Genomic DNA, 19,329 nt, shown 5'->3' with positions numbered 1-19,329 from the left:
AGGAGGGGCTCGCTTTGCTCTCCCTGAAGGAGCTGCATGCCTTTTGCCTTCTATGTCACCACGATTTTTTCTGAGAGAGGTCCTAACTGGTGGCAAAGGCCCACTGGAGGTTCGAGGGTGAGTGGACTGCCTATTCAGACCGCGTGTTACGGGGACATGACGGAGAAGTAAGGCTGGAATCTGGAATAGCAACTGCATTTTAGGGTCACGTCTTTCAAATCACCAAGAAGTCAGTGCACAGCATAAGGCGTGTATTTGAAATGCAAGCTTTGTGTGTTCATGGAAAAAGCCCTAGAGAGAGAAATATTGGAAACAGCAGAGAGCTGCTGAACAAGCCAGTGCAAGCTCTTAGGCTTTTTATTCCTCAAGCTCTTCCCCCCTCCCCCCCGATATGTTTAAATTGCTAAATTCCTTTATGCTTCTCAAAAAAAAAGCTTCATTCAAATGATTTTAATTATTTAGCATCAAACAGAAGTTAAACATAGGTGTAACTTTTTGCTGTTTAATGTGAGATGTAATGTGAGTGCTGTGGATAGGTAACTTCTGTCCGTCAGCTTGGCAAGGTCCGTCCTTTGAGAGGTGGCTCCAGGTATGTCAGCTGCCCTGGAAGTTGATTATCAGCTTGACATGATGAAAATGGGACTATAAGACCTGTCATAAGAAATAAAATATCTTTTCCTAAAAAAAGAAAAAGGAATTGTGCCTTGAAAGAGTATTTCACACCAAATGAACTGTTGCAGGACCGTGCGATTTGAGCTAGATCCTCTGGTGAGGTGGAGCAGAAAGCAGGTTTGAAGCCTGTTTGTGCTCCTGCTGATGCTTGAAAAGTGCTGGTATTTCTGTCTGACGTTCATAGAAGGACTGACAGGGTGCACTGCAACATATTGGCCTGTTGGAACTGCTGGTGAGGTCAGATAGTTGGAGAATGCGGTCATACCCTGGCCTTGCAGAAGGGCTGGTGTGGTCCCTGCAGCCTTTGCCTCCCTCCTTGGAAGCAGGATGGTTGGGAGGTGTCGATCAACAAAAAGACACATGTTTCTGTATGAAATGAGCTTTTCCCTTAAAAATTTGGAGAGCTATTTATAGGAGGTAATTAGGAATAAAAATAGGGTGTTTGTGTCACACTCCTGGAGTATTATCAATAATGGGACTCGTTTTGTGAGCAGTTGCATTTCTTCAGAGGAGCATGTGATACTCTCTAATTGAAATATTAATAGCGGATAATGACACTGTGGAATGATGGCCTCTTATATGGACACATGCTTCGAGAGCTTTTAATCTGTGTGGTAACTCTGCATATTAAAAATCTTTGAAAATTTTGATGAAGAGCAATTATAGAGGATGCATGGTAGCTGTTCTTTTAGGTTAACTAATTCCCTGAGTCCCGTGAATCTGCATTAGATTAATGGCCTACAAAATTTCATTCAAAAATAAGTTTTTCGCTGAGGAATGTCTATTTTTTAAAAAAATCTTTCAAAACAATTAGCTGTCTCTATTGCAAAGCAGCTACCTTCCTTGTGAAAACTTTAGTGCATATTTTATGAGGAAGAAGAAAGATGAAAATTGAAAGAAAATGTGTGAGTATGAGATCACTTCAGCATGTGTTAAGAAAGAGGAGTCTGAAAAGAAATCAGTCTTTTCCTAGAAAAGGACTGTCATGAGAGAATTAGGAAATTATATATAGTACAGTTGAGACCTTTCTGTACTCGGACTTCCATACTCCATTTGAAACCCCTGACCTGCTTGTGTTATCAAAGAAGAGAAAAATGAATAAAATTCCATCTTTGGAAAAGAAATGTTGTTGCTGTCTTGAAGACAAAACATGTGCATGCCCTTTGTACTTTCTCATTCCAAGTTAGAATTGATTTTTAAGCAGTTTTGCATACAGAAAACAGCTCCATCGAGAGGCTCTTGTCCCACGCAGGCAAGGTGAGCCTTGCTTTCCTTGGAGCCACTGCTTTGGGTGCGTACACTGAGGGGCAAATGGGCACCCACATGAGTGATGATCTGCGGACAGCCTTTGCCACTGTCTGCACCGTTCACCAGGCATCGGCTAGACGAAGAAATAAATTTATTAGCCAGGGGCTGGTTTGAAGGATGTGGGAGTAGGGCAAAGAGGGAGAGGAAGGGATGTTGAGGCTATTTTCCATCTTTTTTATTAAGCCAGTAGCACCTGAGGGTTATCTCACATTAATGTCAATCCTGTAATGGCTTCTGATTATTAGTCGCTTCTGAAGATTTTAATAATATGGAAATGTGCTTTTTAACATTTTGTATTTAATTAATTGCAGGTATCTCAGGGTAGCTTTAAATATCGATTGGTTTATGTGCTACATTTCCTGTTAACTAGATTTTTCCCAATAATCTCTAATCACCTTGTACCCCTCTTCCTGATTCTAATTACTGGAGCTTTGTATATGATAACAAGCACTTCAGTTCACAAGTGATTGCACAGTTTTCTGAAGTGAAGTACTCCAGAAACTTTCAATTACCTTTTAAGTTCTGTATACCAACTCGTGACTTCTGCTTGCTTATTTACGTTTGATGGAAATATTGTCACGCTGAAGCCACGGGAAGCAAAGGGGACTGTTTAAGTGGCAGCAGAGCATTTTGTTGGCTGGAAGAGGCAGATCTGAATGTGACCTTCAGCTGGATGCTCTTAAGCTTGATTAGGATATGGAAATTACATTCCCTGTCTCTGGGAAGAGAGGAGATGCATTTTAAACTACTCTTAATGATCTTGCCAGCTCTTCCCCCCCCCAGTCTAATATAGTAAGGAAATATTTAAAGAATTGACTTTTCCAATATATTGGTTGCCCAGCTGTACCTCTCCATCTGCACTCTCAGCAAGACGTGATGGAATGATTAATTAAATCTTTTAATAATGTGTGGTCAGAATAAGAGGTGTTGGAATTCACAAGCAGAATAAGTAGAAGCTGCAAAGATGATACTGCAGTTGTGATACAATATCCTGTACTGTCTAGGAATATGATAATACTGTCAATACTGTCTTGAAAATTAAAAAAATATTTGGTCTTTTGAAAAGTATAGATCATAGCGCAAGGTATAAATTGTTTTCTGTTAGCTTTTTAATTCCTGTGGTGAGATGCTAAAAAGCAGGTAGCAATATTTCACTTTTGGTTTGGATTTCTAATTTGACCACAAGTAAGTAGATCAATCTTTCCAGTTTGTCCGTAAGTAAGAAGATCACTCTTTGCTTCAGTTTCTGCATGTGAAAATGCTGATTATTATCTGAGTTTCAGCATTTTCTGAGCTTTGGGTGCTGTAAATATTCTCCAGACTTGAAGGTTTATGACAGAACCTTTCTTCCATGCAAGGTGTGGGGACTTGCCTGCTTGGGTTAATTTCTACGTTATTTGGGATTAAATCAAGAGTAGGACCTGTTTTTTTTTCCTGAGGTCTCTTTATTGTGAAACAACAGCCAAGCATTTACAGTCTTCTGAAATGAGGTTTCTGCATTGCAACCAGTTGTGACATTTACTCAGTTCGTAATGGAGTAACAGACATGTCACTCTTTGCCAATTTTTTGTCGTTGGCATGTCAAAGTCACTGTCATCACCCTGTTTTTTAGGTCAAAACTATAACCTAAATGCTAATTTTTCACATTTAGGCATGAAACTTTAAAACCTTAGGAATTCTGTGCCACATTTCATGCAGATAACTGTGTTTGTCAAGTTTTTTGAGACAGCTGGGATGTGGTCTCTCTGAGAGAAGACATTTTCTGACATTACTTAAATTTTCTATTTATGGCTTCTTACAAATCGATCACTGGATTTCTGAGGATGGTATGGAGAAATATTTCATTTATTGGGGACTTCTGCAGGAGGGAAAAGTGTGTTTAAATGGCAAATGTTTGGTGAAACTGGAGCTTTCTGCTATTAGATTGCGAGTTACACTGGGAAGACTTTTTTTATGCTTGGGGTATGACTGAGAGCAAGGACTTGAAGTGGTTTCTTACATCCCGAGGGATGTAAACCATTCTGAGATAGAGCTGCATGTATCTGTTAGCTGTTTGTAAAAGCTTGGAGCCTGGACAATCTTCGGTTCCTGATACAGAATGAAAAAAAAATTTTCAGATGTCTCTAACTTTTGCAGGATGGGAAAATTAATTCTGCAGGTACTAGACTATGCAGAGCTATTTCCATTACCCCCATTTAAATCTCCTGGGATGAGCTCCTCTTTTTCATCTCTTATTTCACAACAGGAAAAAATATAATTACAAGATGACATGACTTGAAGAGCATTGGGAAGTTTTACATAAAATGACATTGCCTGAGGTATTGCACAGTTACATTCGCCCAGAGGGAGGGAGTATGGGAGTAAGTATTAGTGAAGCTGTTCAAAAGATAACCAGATGCTTTTTCTTGATTTGAAGATACACCTGTATATAACTTCCCTATCTTTAGTGTGACTGGAGTAAAAGAGAAGAAAGCCAAAGAGTAAGATTTAATAGGTAAATATATAAAAGGAATGAAAGATAAGCAGGGCAGAGAATACATGACAAATGGAAATATGTCCTTTTCTATTCCTGTCATAGTATTTTCCCATGTAAGAAATTATATAGGTAAATGGATCCTTTAAATATATGCATAAGTAGGGAATGGGTCCTTTCTTCTTGGAGCTAGTGTTGACTTTCTTCTCCTGGTATTTTTAACAAATCCATTAGTCTTTCACATGGAGGGTGTGGCTGTCCACTATACTGTAAGGAATTACTGGGATTTCTTCACATTATCACAACAACCGTCTTGCCCTTATTTCACAAAACCCTGCGTTAGATTTTTGTGAAGTGCCTTTTATGAGTGAAGCTGGCGCTGGGCTGAGCCGAATTAGCACTGTGCCCTTCAGCTGCCACTCCTGTCAGAGCGCGGTGGTGTCCCACACACCACTTGTATCTGGCTGTATGGCAGCAAAGCCCTCTCTTCTCTTCCAAGCGAAGGCAGCCTCATCTGAGTCCCTACTTGGCGTCTGTCCCCAAGACAAAATGATTGCATAGTGGAGCAAAATATGCCATGTGTGGTGTAACGCCAGTGGGTAGTCCTGTGCCAAATATTCTTGCACAAGTTTGTCAATATGTAGTATCAGCCTTTATTTGAAATATCCTTGTTACTTGAGACTAGCCTTTCGCCAGCAAAAAACTGGCTCAAGCCAGCAATAGAAGGATGCTTAAAATAAGGACTAGTGTGTGATGGCAGAAGTTGCTCAATGCCTACCTGGAACTTACAGAGTCACAATTTCACTAATATAATATATATACTTGTAGATCTAAGGCAACCTTTCCATCTCTTATTTCTTTCCCTCTCTCTCTCTTTCTCCCTCTCCCTCCATCCCCTCCCAGGGATTGAGTGCTCTCCTATTCCTACATGTTCGGTTGGGAACTTCACTCCCAGAGTGGATTGTGGGCAAACCTGGATTCCTGATGAATTTTTAGCAGATTTAATAGTGCACTGTGGTATTTCCCAACTGTCTGATTTGTATAATGGTGTGTTCAATCTATCTATTTGGCACTCATAAAAATCAGATTCAAATCTCTTATCTTTAGATGAGTTTTGGCTAAAGGAACAAAGTACCCGAGAAAGGCAAACATGGCCAGAAGTGAGCTTTAGGTCTCGGGAACTGCACCCTCCCTTCTACTTTTGCTTTCTTTTACCTTAGGGCAGCTCCATATTTGTTGGGATCAAATTTCCTAATACCTCTCTGTCAAAATCAGCCTGAACTTGCATTGTAAAAAGATCAGATATATGCTTCATCAAACCGTTTTTCAATGCAGCCTTGTTTCCCATTGTCTTAGAGAAACCCAATTCAGAAATGGCAAGAAAAACTTCCCAGATTAACCAACCTCTTTAGTTTTCTCCATTCCCAGCCTCTTCCTTCTTGGGGAGGCAACATTCAGCTTTTTTTCATGTGATCAATGAGCCTTGTGCAGAAGGTCTGCATAGGGCTTATGGAAGGAAAATGTTCTTCACAGTCAGAGCAAAGACAGCTTAAATCAGTTCAGAAAATTACCATTTGTATGGTTTTTGAAAACTGCAATTATCTTTTTCTCTGTGCAGCCCTTCTGACAAGTCTAGCAGCATCACAAAGTCCAGGATCAATATTACTGAGGTTCCTATTTGACAAATAAACCAAAAGCACTCAGGCTGTAGTCGAAAGATGTGTGAAAATGCAGCTTCCCTTGGCTCTTGTAACCAGGCAGGACTTCTTCACTTGCAAACACTCCAGTCATACGCTCTAGAAAACAGGGCACTGAAAATACATGTGCAAGTGCAGAGGAAATATTTTTCAGATGACTTTGGCAATAGCCGTAGCTTACCTTTCTACCAGCCTGTGGTTACAGTGACTTACACCATCTTCCTCGCACCAAATCATGGTTGATTTGCATCTGTAAGTAGCCATAGGCCAAGTAGTCTGTGCAGGTCTCCTTGCTGGACCTTTTTTTGTCTTGAGGACCGTACCACCACAAGGAGATTTATGATTGAGGTGTGTTAAATTGCTTAGAGATGCGTCTCTTTCAGCTCAATGCTTGGAAATAGGGGGGAAGGTGAAGAGAGGAGAAAGGGTGTTGAAGGACTCGAAAACGACCTCTTCTTGACAAAAAAGCTTTATTTTTCCTGTGCCTTTGAGAGTCTAATGCTTCCTTCTCCTTCCCCTTCCTCACTCTGCCTTCCACACATACTTCTCCCTTTATCTGCATTTATCCTGTCTTTCCAAGAATCACTAGAAGAAATAGGTGTGTCATGCAAATGAAATTTTTAGTACAGCTTTCCACCCCCCTTGCCATTGTTGCTAGAGAGATCTCTTATCACAGGACTTGGATTTTTAAGTGCCAAAAGCTGTTGCTTTGAAAAGCTGCCTTATTTAGGGTATCGTTATTTTTCTTTAGCAAAAAATTATTTATTTCAGTCCTGTAATGGTGGTGTCATAACTCTCTTTTTACTACTGCACCAGCTGATCTTGCATCTTTTCTAAAATGTGGATTTCTTTTACTATAGTTAGGTCTTGCTGTGGATGCTGATGCTCAGTCTTGTGATATTGAACTCTAATAATACTCGTTGCTATCTAATACCTCCCAAGGCTCCCCAATGTTTTCATGAGATGAAGAATAAAAGGGAGGAGGAGCTATCCTGCTTATTAATCCTTTGTAATAGTTAAATGTAGTTAAATGAGATATCTGGGGACGAGTCCTGGAATCGATTTGGGGAACTGGTATCTCTGGCTTCTGTGAAGGGCTTGTCATCTTGCCTGCAAATGTTACCACTTCGTCCCTATAAGCAAGCTGGCGTGCTTGTCAAAAAGCTAAACAAAAGCTATAAACTTACAGCAGGATTAAATTTGGGGGTTTTTTTTAGTTGTTTTCATTGGCAATTAAAAAAATTTCATTAGTTTGGCTCAGCAGATGTTTGCTGCTAACTCTGAAGAGATACCACTTGTTCCCGTGTTGATGAGGTCGGGAAGGGATAAGGACACACATTAGCTCCTTAGCTGGGTGAGCACGCTGCTTTTCTAGTTGGCGTAGCTGCCTACTCTCCTGCTTTTGTGTCATTTGCTGCCTTGCTACACTTCGGCCGTTTGTCCGGGCTTGCTGCATACCTAGTGCCTTGGCTTGAGTTACAGTGCTGGTTGGGTTCCCAGGTGACCAGGCAGCCCAAGCAAATTGCTGCTGCTGGTACAGTGACTGCCCGTGCTGCATGTGTGCAGGAGCTCTGCCCAGTTGTGGAAATGTCCGCTTCACAGGGCGCGGGCTGCACGTGTGTTCCCATGTTGGATATCCCAGCCTGAAATACAGGGGATGGAGCTTTTACGAATTTCCAGCATTTGTGAGTTATTGTTTGTTGGTTCGTTGACACGCAGTGTTTCAGGACCCATGTGCGCCTTGTGCAATGGTTAAATGACAAACTTGGTCTTACAGATGCCAGGGTTTTTGCTGTGGTTTTGTGAGCAGTTGTTAACAATCCGTCTTCCCTATCGGTGGCTGTGTAGGAGGCTTCTTAAATTAGGTCTTCCCCTGGCTGCTGAAATTCTTACAGCCATCTGGCTGCTGATGTTCCATTAATAGCACCTTGAGATACTATGCGTTTGTAGGGTAAGGGACACATTTCCATGGTTTGGTTTCTCCTGCTGTTCTGGTTCTTCAACACCTTTCCCTTCCCATGAGTAACTCCAGGGCCAGCCTGTCTCCAGCACCTCTGTTTCCTCATGATTCCTGACTTTCACTTCTTCTGCAGAAGTAAAGTAAGACAAAAGCTAGTAGGCTTGTCACCTAGCTGGGGCAAAATTCCAGTTGTGCTTGGAAACAGATGCTCTCCCTGGGCAAATACATCACCCTTACACAATGCATCCATCAGTTCGAGGTACATTGGACCTGTTGGTCATGTGCCAGTGGATCTGCATGTATGCATGACAGTTGTTCAGCAGCAGAAGGTCTGATGGCTTGCAACTGCATAAACCAGCAGGATACCTTTTCACAGAAGGACTAGTCAGGCTGGTTGCCACCTACCTGGTTTCCAGCCTTAAAAGCCTTCAATCTTGATTGCATATTGATGTTCCTTAAGAAAGTGATAGGAAGCAGCAGAGGCAGAAAATATTTTGGTGTGCAAATTTGGGAAGATCATTTGCATTCGAAATATCATCTACACAGACTTAGGACTGGCTTAGGACCCACAACTTTTCTGCTGGTGAAAGGTGGTGTCATACAAGAAAAAAAAAGCTTGACTGGTTTATTCCTCAGGACTTAAGTACCTGAAATAGTCTTCTGTTAGGATAGTCCTGGAATGACTTTTTGAGTCTGGACCCTGTTTACTTGTTTTCTGCCAAGACAGAAGTTTATGGAGAAGTTACTGTAAGGCTGAAACAAAAGGCTATTGCTGAAAGCTGCATGGATTCCCCAGCGGTCTACTGATTAACTCTCGGAGTAGCAAAGGAATTATTTTTCTACATCTGCTTTGAAAGGGAGCTGAATGGCTATCATCTCAGCACTGCCACAGTGTAAATTGGGGGAAAAGAGTCAGAGTGTTTTGGGATAGGAAAACCCGCTCAATAATTCGGTGATAGACTGAACTATATGAATTCTTCAGCCACCTAGAAAAACCTGATTGTGCCATGCCCTGTGGCGTGAGGACTAACAATTACAGTTTGCCCTCTTTTTCTCACTCACTCGGTGTTGCTATACAGGAACAGTTTCAAACTTTGTGCTTGTTATTCTGTCATCAAACTAAATATTCATTGTGGCTTCTTTTTTTCCTTTTTCTTTTTTTCCATCTGTGGTTCTGCCAGTTACCTTCAGGCATAATATTTGCATGTAAATTATTCAGTTATAGGAGGAAGGAAAAAAATAACTGTTAGGATTTTTCTGCGGGGGTCTCTTTGGCACAAATGCCACAGAAGATCCTACGCTGAGTGCCCGGTTCAGGAGGTGCAGGCAGGTCCCAGCGTGGCACGTCTCGGGTGGCCCCTCTGACCAGCTCTTCAGATGCCTTCAGAGGTGCTTGTCTTTCTTGTCTGATAAGGACTGGAGACTGATTCAGACAATCTAAATTCTGCCTTTGGCCTTCAATGTCTTAAAAAGAGGGTTTAATGAAGAGATTAATATAAAGATATTATATTTTAATGTCCACATGACTCATAATGTTCCACAATGCAGATGCTGGATTAATAGGGTAGGAGATGGAACTTTGTAAAAGTTTGATGCAATTTGCTTTTAATAAACTTCTAATACTTTTTTCTTCTTTTTTTTTTTTTTTTGCCTCAAACAGGCTATGTTGTAAAGATTACAGAATACCAAAGCAAGTGACTCTTAAGGGGAGCTCTTCTGAGGTTTGCATTGTCTGTATCCACATAGTACATTTCTGCAAAGAAGACAGCTTAATGCCTCTCTTTTGATTTGGCTTCTTCAATTACCCCCATCCCTACCCCAGAGTTGAGATTTTGCCAGCAGGAACTGGTCATTGATATGGAAGTGGTCATTGATACGGTTCTGCAGTCTGTTTTATTTCTCTGGTCTTGGCAGTTGCAGAGACATCTTGACAGCTGTCTTTAATTAAAGAGTCCCTTGAAAATTAGTATTTTTAAAAATTACAGAATCACCTTAAATTCTTCGTAGTATCGACTGTGTGTGAGGATGTCTCTGTACATGGAAGTTATTTCAGATTAAGGAGAAATATATTTAAAAGGACATGCATTATTTTAACATAGGTTCATATCTGGACATATTTATTACAGAATAAATCTGACTTCTTCTTCTTCTGCTTTAGCTTAATCCACTTGCAAAGTAGTCAGGCTTATTTCTTCCAAATACGTTGGGATGAAGGCAGAACCTGCAGCCTGGGAGAAGCCTCTGTCAGACTTTGGTGTGATAAAGCAGCACTTAAGGACTGCAGGCTGGTTTCTTCAAACACAAAGGGAAATTAACAGCTAGTGCTTGGTCAGGGGATTTCATTAGCACCAGGGCTGTACAGTTCTCATGTCCCACGGTGAGATCTCTGGCATTATGCCTCTGTAATTGAGATCAGCATCTACATACTTACCAGGAGCAGAGGCAGAGAGAGAGCTGGGGTGTTTTAAATAAGGTGCAAGAAGCGCCAGAGGGAACCTCCCCTGTGTAGCAAGGCCGGTGGGTCTCCGCTGCCTCCTGCCCGGGGGGCTCCCAGCCTCCGGCCACACTCGGCTCAACCTCTCGCACATAATAAACCAGTATCTGCTGGAAAACCAGGCTGAGCCGAGGTCTGCTTTGTAAGTCTGATACTGGGTTTCATCGTGGAAGAGGTGCTTTCCCGCTGAAAAGGTGTGTGTTTTGCAAACTCTACCCAAAAGTGGAGTTCTAGTGGGAACAGGGCACTGATAGACTGCCTTTCACTGTAGTTGCCAATGACTTACACACGCAGCCTGGGTTTGATCTTGACTGCTTTTATTGATGTAAGAACTAGCAGCGTCTCATTTTTTCATGGAGATTAATTTTAAATTAAGGTATCTGTCTTCATGGAAACAGTACATCTTTTCTCCAGATTAAAATTAATTTAAGATAATAAAATTAAAATTAATAATTGAGGGGTTTGTTTTGGGGGGTGGTGGTGGTTTTTTTTTCCCCTTAAAGATGTGTTTCGGTTTTTCTCTTTGTGTTTCCCGTTTCGGATGAAGTGAGCCGATATACTGAGATGTGACGGGCAGCGTTGTGTCTATTCAAAACCATGCTCTGTGGAAGCTGTGTACTGTACCTGTTGTAAATAAAACAGATACTGGCCATTTATCCATGTGTCTGCAGCCCTCATTTCTCCCTCCCTGGGTGCTTTCTTAGGTCCTTGGAGCTGGCTGCTACAAACAGGCCTGTTTTAAAGCTCTCTGTAATATACTCTGTAATGTACACAACTGCAGTGGAGTCTGTCTGTCCGTCATGCTCTTCATTGCAGGTTGACAATGTACCTGACTTGACTGGCTGTTGGGACCCAAAATCGTCCTTTCCTTTGCAGCCCTCATGGATACTTTAAAAGAAAATTACTTGGTGGACTTAGCTCACGATTTTGCCTTCTAGATGGCATTTTATTTAGAAGTACATGTGCACTTGCCACATGCAGAATTCATACATGTAATTATTGTGACCAGAAATGGCCTTGCCTGCTTTAACACCAAGGCAATGCCAGTGCTCCTTGTGTGGATTTAAAGCTGTTTGGTCCCTCAGGAGAGGCCTCAGAATGGGTTTCACAGTGTAGGCTCAGCTGGACAAAGGAGTGTTTGCTTTGTAAGAGACCCTTTTTCAGTCTTGAACTTTTTGAGCTAACAAACCTGAACTGGGATGTAAGAAAGTCGGGTATTGGGGTGGTAAAGTTGTACGTAGCCTTTTTCCTCACTGAATTGCTAGAGTTACTTGTTGGTGAAACTCAAGAAGCATCCCGGAGAACCCAGACCTGTGAATCTCTGCCAGAGATGGCTTTGAGAAGGCCCTTTTTGTGCATATACATGCTGTTTCCCTCCTCAGCATCCCATCACTTCTGGGGCCGTTTGTGTTTCTTTTTCTTGTAGTTTCTGCCTATGCCGTTTGTTTCAGATTTGTCTGCCATCTTGCAAAGAGTTTTGCCCTGTTCCTGGTTAAGAGACCTGTCTTCTCTCAGCACATCTTTGGTACAAGGCAACGTGTTCGTGTTTTCATGTGGCCTAAAATGCCACCCAGGTTGAACACTGGGCACATACTGCCCCCCCTTTTTAAGGATGCAAGTCATTCACACAGTGGTTTTCACTCTGGGGCTGAAAGGACTTGAGATTGTACGTCCTTGTCAAATTTCAAACGTATCCGGTCACGCTGAGGCCCAGGGGCTGTTCACGTAGAGGTGACAACTTGTTTCACGCTAAGAGCATTTATTTTTCTTCCTCTTTAAAATCTTTATCTCCTGTCTGTAGTTTCAAAATCTGCAAAACCACTTTTTTTTTCTGCTTCACTGACAGAGAACAGACCAGGAAAACATCTTCTAAAAAGACCAAGTCTGGTAAAGTAGTAAGCAATTCAAAAAGACTACCTGGAGTGGAAAATATTCCCAAGCATTTAATATCAGGTTTAGGTTTAATTTCTAGGCTTAACTATTGGAAAAAAGTGTGTATTTTACTTAGATTTTGTTATGATAAATATTTTTGGTGGAAACTGCAGGACTGCTTATATAACTGGAGCCCTTAGCGAAGTTATATTTAGCTCAAATTATATATGTTAGGACACATACAATGCATGGATGTCACTGTAATAGGAACTAACTTTCAAACAATTCTCACTCTGCATGGATGGGAAGAATCACATCATTACCTGAAGAGAACAGAAATTTATGTGAATCGTGCTGGAAACAACTATGTATTTCAGAAAAGGTGAAATCTGGGTTCTTTTTGAAGTTGCTGTGAAGAAAGCGAGTATCAGCACTGGTTCCGTGTTTCATAACCGTGTGAAATGTAAGCTTGCGTTGTACAACAAAGCAATCCCCTAAAAACCTAGAAATCAAAATAGAAAGTCCTTTGATAGATGAAAGTCGGCATCTTTTTAATGTTTGTTACCTATAACATTGCCCACGGACACTGCACCACGGCAAAATGAAGTACTCAGCGCTTCTTTTCCCTGTACAGATACCCAGCAGCTTCTAAAAAGCAAACAGAAATTCACCTCGGTCGCCTGATGACGGCACGGTGCTTCACGTGAACCGTGATTCGCCACCTCATCAAACAGTCATATTCAATATTTGACCTAATTCATGCCTCCCCCAAGTAGTTTTTGCTCTCCTTTGGCAGGAGGGCTCCCTCCATCTCGGAGGCATGCGTTGGGCAACCCGCGGCTGGCCCGACAGCTCGCGGGGGGAACGGCGGCCGTCCTGCCGGGACCATCCCAAACACTTTTCGGCTCAGTTAGCGGTCGAAGGGCTGCCTGGGGACGCAGGAGGCACAGGCTGTAGGTCTAAGCAGCCCCTAGCAGAGGGGGTTTGGGGAGCGCGGCCTACCCGCTGGGCTGCGTGTTGCCCTGGGTTGAGAAGCGCTTGCTGGGGTGGAGGTGGTGTTTTGGCCGGCCACGGGCATCAGGGATGCTGGCTTCTGTGGGAGAGGGCTGGGGTGGGCGGGAGGAGCAGGTGGGGGTTTTTCATGTAAAAAATTGCCCCTTCCTTCCTTTGGGGCCAGGAGCCTGTGATTTTCAACAAGGGAGTGCTCAGTGATGCGGGTAAATGAGGCTGACCGTCTCCTGCCCTTGGGACGCGTAGTCTTTGACTTCACTGTTTGCTGTTTGACCCGTGTTACTGGTAGAGGCCTGTCCTTCGTCATTCAAGAAGTTTGCAGGATATCATGCTGCCAATGGAATTTTTTTCCCTGTACGCATGAAGTAAACCACCCCTGAGCTGACTTGTAAGGGCTGTCACCTTGCTCTGTAACAAAGTTAAGGTGAAAATTCTAAAGGGCAGATTACTGCAGGATTACAAAATGCATGCAAATAGAAATGAGAAACTTTCTGAACTGGGTGTTTGTCTTTCGTATCGTCAACTTCAGTCTCTCGTGAACTGTTAATACTGGAAAATTACAGTGCAATAAAGAATGGTGGATGCTCTGTAGTTTTTATTTCCATACAGAGTTTGCTTTTGAGATTGTTTACTGGCCCGGCTTGAGTGGTCTGTCAAGTGTACGCCTCTTTAAATTACATCTTAACTTCTTAATCATGTTACTATTGGGAACTAACCTTGCGTTATTTCTTTTTCTTCATATAGTTTTCCCTACACAAAATGGAAAGGTTGCTATAGTGACTGGAGGTGCTAAAGGAATTGGTTACCAAACTGTGAAGCATTTGGCAAGACTTGGCATGCACGTTATAATAGGTAAAGTTATTATTTTTGTAATACATTTTTTGTTTCAGGAAGTAATTTTTTTCTTTTAAGAAGTATTTTCTTTCCAGTACAAGTAAATATACGACAGGGGAAAGAAGGAGAGGGGAGGAGCCAGGGATTTTTTTTATGCAAAACTTGGAAGACTTGGACTACCTTAAATAAGAAGTAAACAATAAGGTTATGAAAAAGTTTAAAAATATAGGTATTACAAAAATATTTTATTATCTTGTTACTGAGGATGGGCTGTGCTTCAACTTTAGGGTGCACATGTTCATTAAGTGGAAAACTAATTCCTCCAAGGAATATTCCAGTGTGTAGTGGGGGATGTTCCATGTTAGAAGGGCAGAGGAAGCCCTTATAATTTCAGCCATGTAAAAATCACGCATTTACTTCTTAGTTTGTCACTGTAGGTGGCCTTTGTAGGCAAGACAATAAAATAAATACCCTGAGAGGTTCATTCATGTCAGTCTGCAGGTGCCTGTTTCTCTTCACTGACAATAAAGAGTTTATAAGGTGACTATGTTACATTGAGATGTCTTTTAGACATCTGAAGTTAGGATTGGTGAATTTCTGTAGGAACTCCAAAAATGTCCTGAGTGCAGAATTTCTTCTCTCTACTACAGATAATATTAGTGAAACTTTTTTCCTGTTTTCTAAAGCTTTCTCTACTACATATATATACACTAATATATCTACTAAATCAGTATGTTACATCATGAATACTTATGTTTAAAATGCTACATTTTGCTCCATCTTTCTTTCACTAGATTTTTACCTAAAACACTGTAACTTTTACACCATAAGGTCACTGAAGGTTGGTATTTCGTAATATACCTAGCAAGCTGGTGATGCCATTTTATTTAGCTTTTATACAGAATGTGCTCTCTCTAAGGTTTTGTATACACATCTTTAAAAAAACAAACAAATCCACACCCAACAATAAACAAGAGTGTAGTAGCCATGTATTTTTAGCCTAGTGGAGTCAGTAACACTAATGGAGTTGCCCTCGAATTGAACAGGTGTAATGCGGAATACCACTTACTCATACATGTTTTAATAGATGTGTCAAAACCAAGTATCAGCAAAAATGCAAACAGATGCTGCTATATGTAGCTAGGTGCTAGATGTAGCTAACGTAGATAGATGTAGCTAATGATGCCAGCATTAATAATTCACTAAAGAAGTATCTTTTCATGTTTAAGGTGGACTGCAAAAGTGTACTCAGTGGGAAAACAAAAAGGCCAATTTTCTTCCCTTTGCATAGGGTCATGGATGCATAGAATATTGCCACTTTTTTGAAACTTATTTTATACCATTTAATGTTTAGGGTATTTCATGTAACATAATTTGGTGTGAGATCTTTGGGAAAGGGAAGGTGATATATAATTACAAAATCTCTAAATAAGTTGATTTTTTCAACTCACAATCACCCTCTCATAGATCTCATTCACTCACCCTCACATCTGTACTCTCACAAGCACCAAGATGTGAGGGCTCAAGTGGTCTGGTGACCATCACTTATGTGCAGCATGGGAAAATGTGTGCCAGCTACTGAGTCCTTATCCTGTCTCTGTGGTTCATGGACAGATCTTTTATACCCTTTAGGAGTCATCAGCTCGTAGTACATTTTTCCTTGCCTGGAGTATATAGGCTATGTCTATAGCCTATTTTCTGGGTGGGCTAACAGGAAAAGTAATGGTATAGGTGATGTGCTGCAACCATGATGTTATCTTCCTGGTGTCAGAGTGCATTGTCATCTGCTGGCAAGTCCTCTGTGCTGTTGCCTTGATATAAACAATACAGGAATGGTGTCCTGGAAACATCTTCTTTATGTTCAATAAGGGGCATTCTTTTAACTCTGCTCTGCTTGCTCTTCTGGTGCTTACAGACACACACATTTCCATTAGCTCTTCATTTGTACCAACCTTAATATTTGCATTATGAATCTCTACAAATGTAAATTAATGTTATTAATTATAGGAAGCGTTTGATGAGTAAGATTTTCAACTGATTCAATTCTTTCAGGCAAACTCTAACCTAAACACTGAGCCTGGTGAGTCACAGCCATCATCTTCATCTGTGAAATTCTTCAGAGCAAAGAAGCCCTGTCAGTAGAATGGACAGTCTCAGGCTTTGTTCCAGCTGCAAGGTTAGAACAGTCTCAAAACCACATTAAATCTAATGACCTTCCATCCTTGTTGCTAACTGTTGGCCCCAAGTGTCCAGAGCATGCTTAAAATACCTGCTGGCACATTGGCATGCATTAGCACATTCAGCTTCAGGCCACGCAAGCAAAAATTTAAGCCTCAAATAAGACAGCAAGTGCGCTCAAGCTTTCTATTCTAGAAATGTTTTCACGCTATGTTTGTATATAGGCTTGAACTTACGTGAAAAAAGTGTGGATGTTAGGTGAATTTGGGCTTGCAAGGGAGACTCATGTGTAGCTCACAGTCAATCCTGCCCATTTACTGAATGCTTCTTTCCCATTACAGGGACTAAGTAACGGGAATATTTAGCAATAAAGAATGATATCCCTGCAGCGGGCAAATGAGTCAAACCTGAATGTTTGATCTGAAGATGATTCACCATTTGTGATGGATGTGATTTTGACTCCATTTGACATTTTAGAGGAGTAAATGTTTGAAGTAACATACTTTTAAAGCCAATCTACCAATGGAATGAGGAAAACAAATAAGTAGAAAACATGTTACCTTGTGGAACATGAATAGGCAGCATATGAAAAGGCAGTGTGCTTACTCAGCATTTTCAGCAAGTGGTTGCACAGTGCTTTTACAGCTTTTTCCTATCCAGTCCCAGCACTGGTGCACAAGAGTCCTTTCTCCCACTGATGGTCTCCCTCTATGGATGCTGCTAGCCCTGTCTCAACCTCTCTCTGGGAAAAAGGTCGGCATGAATGCTGGAATGATGAAAGTAATTTTTGATGGGTTTGTTTGATAGATTTTATTGAGACTTTTTGCCAGGCTGCGACAGCATTACTCACAGTGAGCAGGGCCTTCACTTCAGGAAAATCTTGTGACAGACAGTGGACCCCTGGTAGGGAAAGCTACTGCTAGTGGTGAGTCTTCAGAGTCAAGCCACACCAGGGGCTCCTGCTCGCTCCTGTGTAATTTACTACTTGATAAATAAGCTTGCAATTTCATTTTCAGAGAGAGAAGGTTAACGACACACCATTTTTGGTGCCTACTGATGAGTGAAGATATTGTTTTGTGTGCACTTACTTACAAATAAATATGCTCTTAACAGTAAGGACATTGAAAATCGAGACATCCCAGTCATTTTTATGACCCCCCCAATCATAAAACCCAGTAGGTTCAGCTTTGGTTCACAGTGTTGGCCACAGTTTCGTAAGTCTGAATTAAGACTGATTAGAAGTGTAAACTCTTCATATTCCTTCCATCCATCATCACTGAGGTTTAATTTTAAGAGGATTCTGCGAGTGCATGTTGAAATTGTTGACTTTAAAAAAGAGAGCTTCAGTTTGATTCTTCCTTTTTTTCTCAGAACATTAATAAAAGAAAGCTAGAAAAAAATGCGTGATAGTATCTAATATAGGAGCTTTGATAATCCTGTCGGATAATGGTGAATGAAAATCAGATTTCCAGCTTGACAATGCTACACATATGCTGCTTGGTATAAAACACCAGGTCCAGGACAGTGTAATCAATTTTTAGTGTCTGAGTATGTCAGTGTCACAATTTTCTAAGACAGGCTCACGTTCTGAAGGAAACAGTCTCATTATATTTATATATATGTATATATATTCAAGTGACTTATTTGAGCCATGCAATTTTGGCATAAATAAATCAATGTAGTTCCATCACCAGACTCAGCACTTCTTTGTGACCTCTGTAAGCCCTGCAGGAGACCAAGCAAGAGATATTTCTGTCATCGCTTTCATTCACATTAGTTTCCAATTTTTAAGCTGGACTCTGCACTATAAATCAGACAATTCTTATATTGTATAATACTACAAAGTGACTTTAGAAGGATAATTAAACCCTATCAAGATGGTGAAATTGTTCATTTTCAAAGACAGTTTGATTTAATTTCAATTACTGGAAATGTATATGGAATACTCTAATACTCTTTTCTCACTATACATAGATGTATGAGATGCTTGAGTTACAATTTTTCCTAATTTCAGCCAGGTTTTCTTAGGCCTGAATGAGTTGTAGAGTTAGTCATGAAGTGTCCAAAATGTTACCAGCCTTTTAAAAGTGGGTGGTGGTTTCCTTTTTCTGGTATGAAAACTAAGAAAATGCATCCAGATTGCCTTATAATTGTCATTCAGTTCAGTTTTTAACATATCAGTACACTGTAATCAGGGTTATGAAAAATTCTACTTACAGTGCTGTCTGTTACTTATACACTATGCATGTGCACACAGCCACAGACAGCCTTCCAAATCATTAAGAATTTTGTCGAATGCTTTAGTCCCTAATTTGTGTTTGAAGACTGTCATTGTCCAAGCTTTAAAAGAATTTTTCCTTTTTAAAAAATGTATTTGTTTCTGTTTATTAATTTTGAACATTTCAGCTGCAAAAATTTACGGTTTTTTAGATAATTGGCAGTGGTTTAAGACTACTTATTTATGAACAAACATTACAGCATTCCTTGGGACATTTGAAACTATTGTTAAAATAGTGACAAACATCTGAAAAGACACTTAGAGCACAAGAGTTCTCTTTTGGGCAGTAATTTCAAGTAGAAGTGTAACTCAATCAACTGTGCAGGGGTATTGCATAGTAAAATACTTTGATTAACTGAGCTCAACCATCATGTGGATGAGGGAGATTTCAGCTTATATGGTTTTTTTGGATTTCTAGAAATCTTAAAGCAAAATTCCTTAAGGCTCCTAAGGACACTACATAGCCCAAAGGATAAGTACAAATGTCATTACATTCATACAATAACATTGCATGTTATGACAGAACATAGACATAAATGTTTATTTTCTTAG

The 19,329-nt window shown here is 40.7% G+C and overlaps 1 protein-coding gene across 2 annotated transcripts in view; it reads left to right on the top strand.

The window, feature by feature from the left end:
• Positions 1-19,329, top strand: part of DHRSX (dehydrogenase/reductase X-linked) — a 168,609-nt gene that overhangs the window by 23,113 nt on the left and 126,167 nt on the right. For both annotated transcript variants that reach the window (XM_059823697.1, XM_059823706.1), the window contains one exon: positions 14,232-14,339. In XM_059823697.1, coding sequence (XP_059679680.1) covers positions 14,232-14,339 — 108 coding nt within the window. The remainder of the gene's footprint in view (positions 1-14,231; positions 14,340-19,329) is intronic.

The sequence above is a fragment of the Gavia stellata genome, chromosome 1 (genome assembly GCF_030936135.1).
Source record: "Gavia stellata isolate bGavSte3 chromosome 1, bGavSte3.hap2, whole genome shotgun sequence".
NCBI lineage: Eukaryota > Metazoa > Chordata > Aves > Gaviiformes > Gaviidae > Gavia > Gavia stellata.
This window is presented reverse-complemented; position numbering and strand designations above follow the sequence as displayed.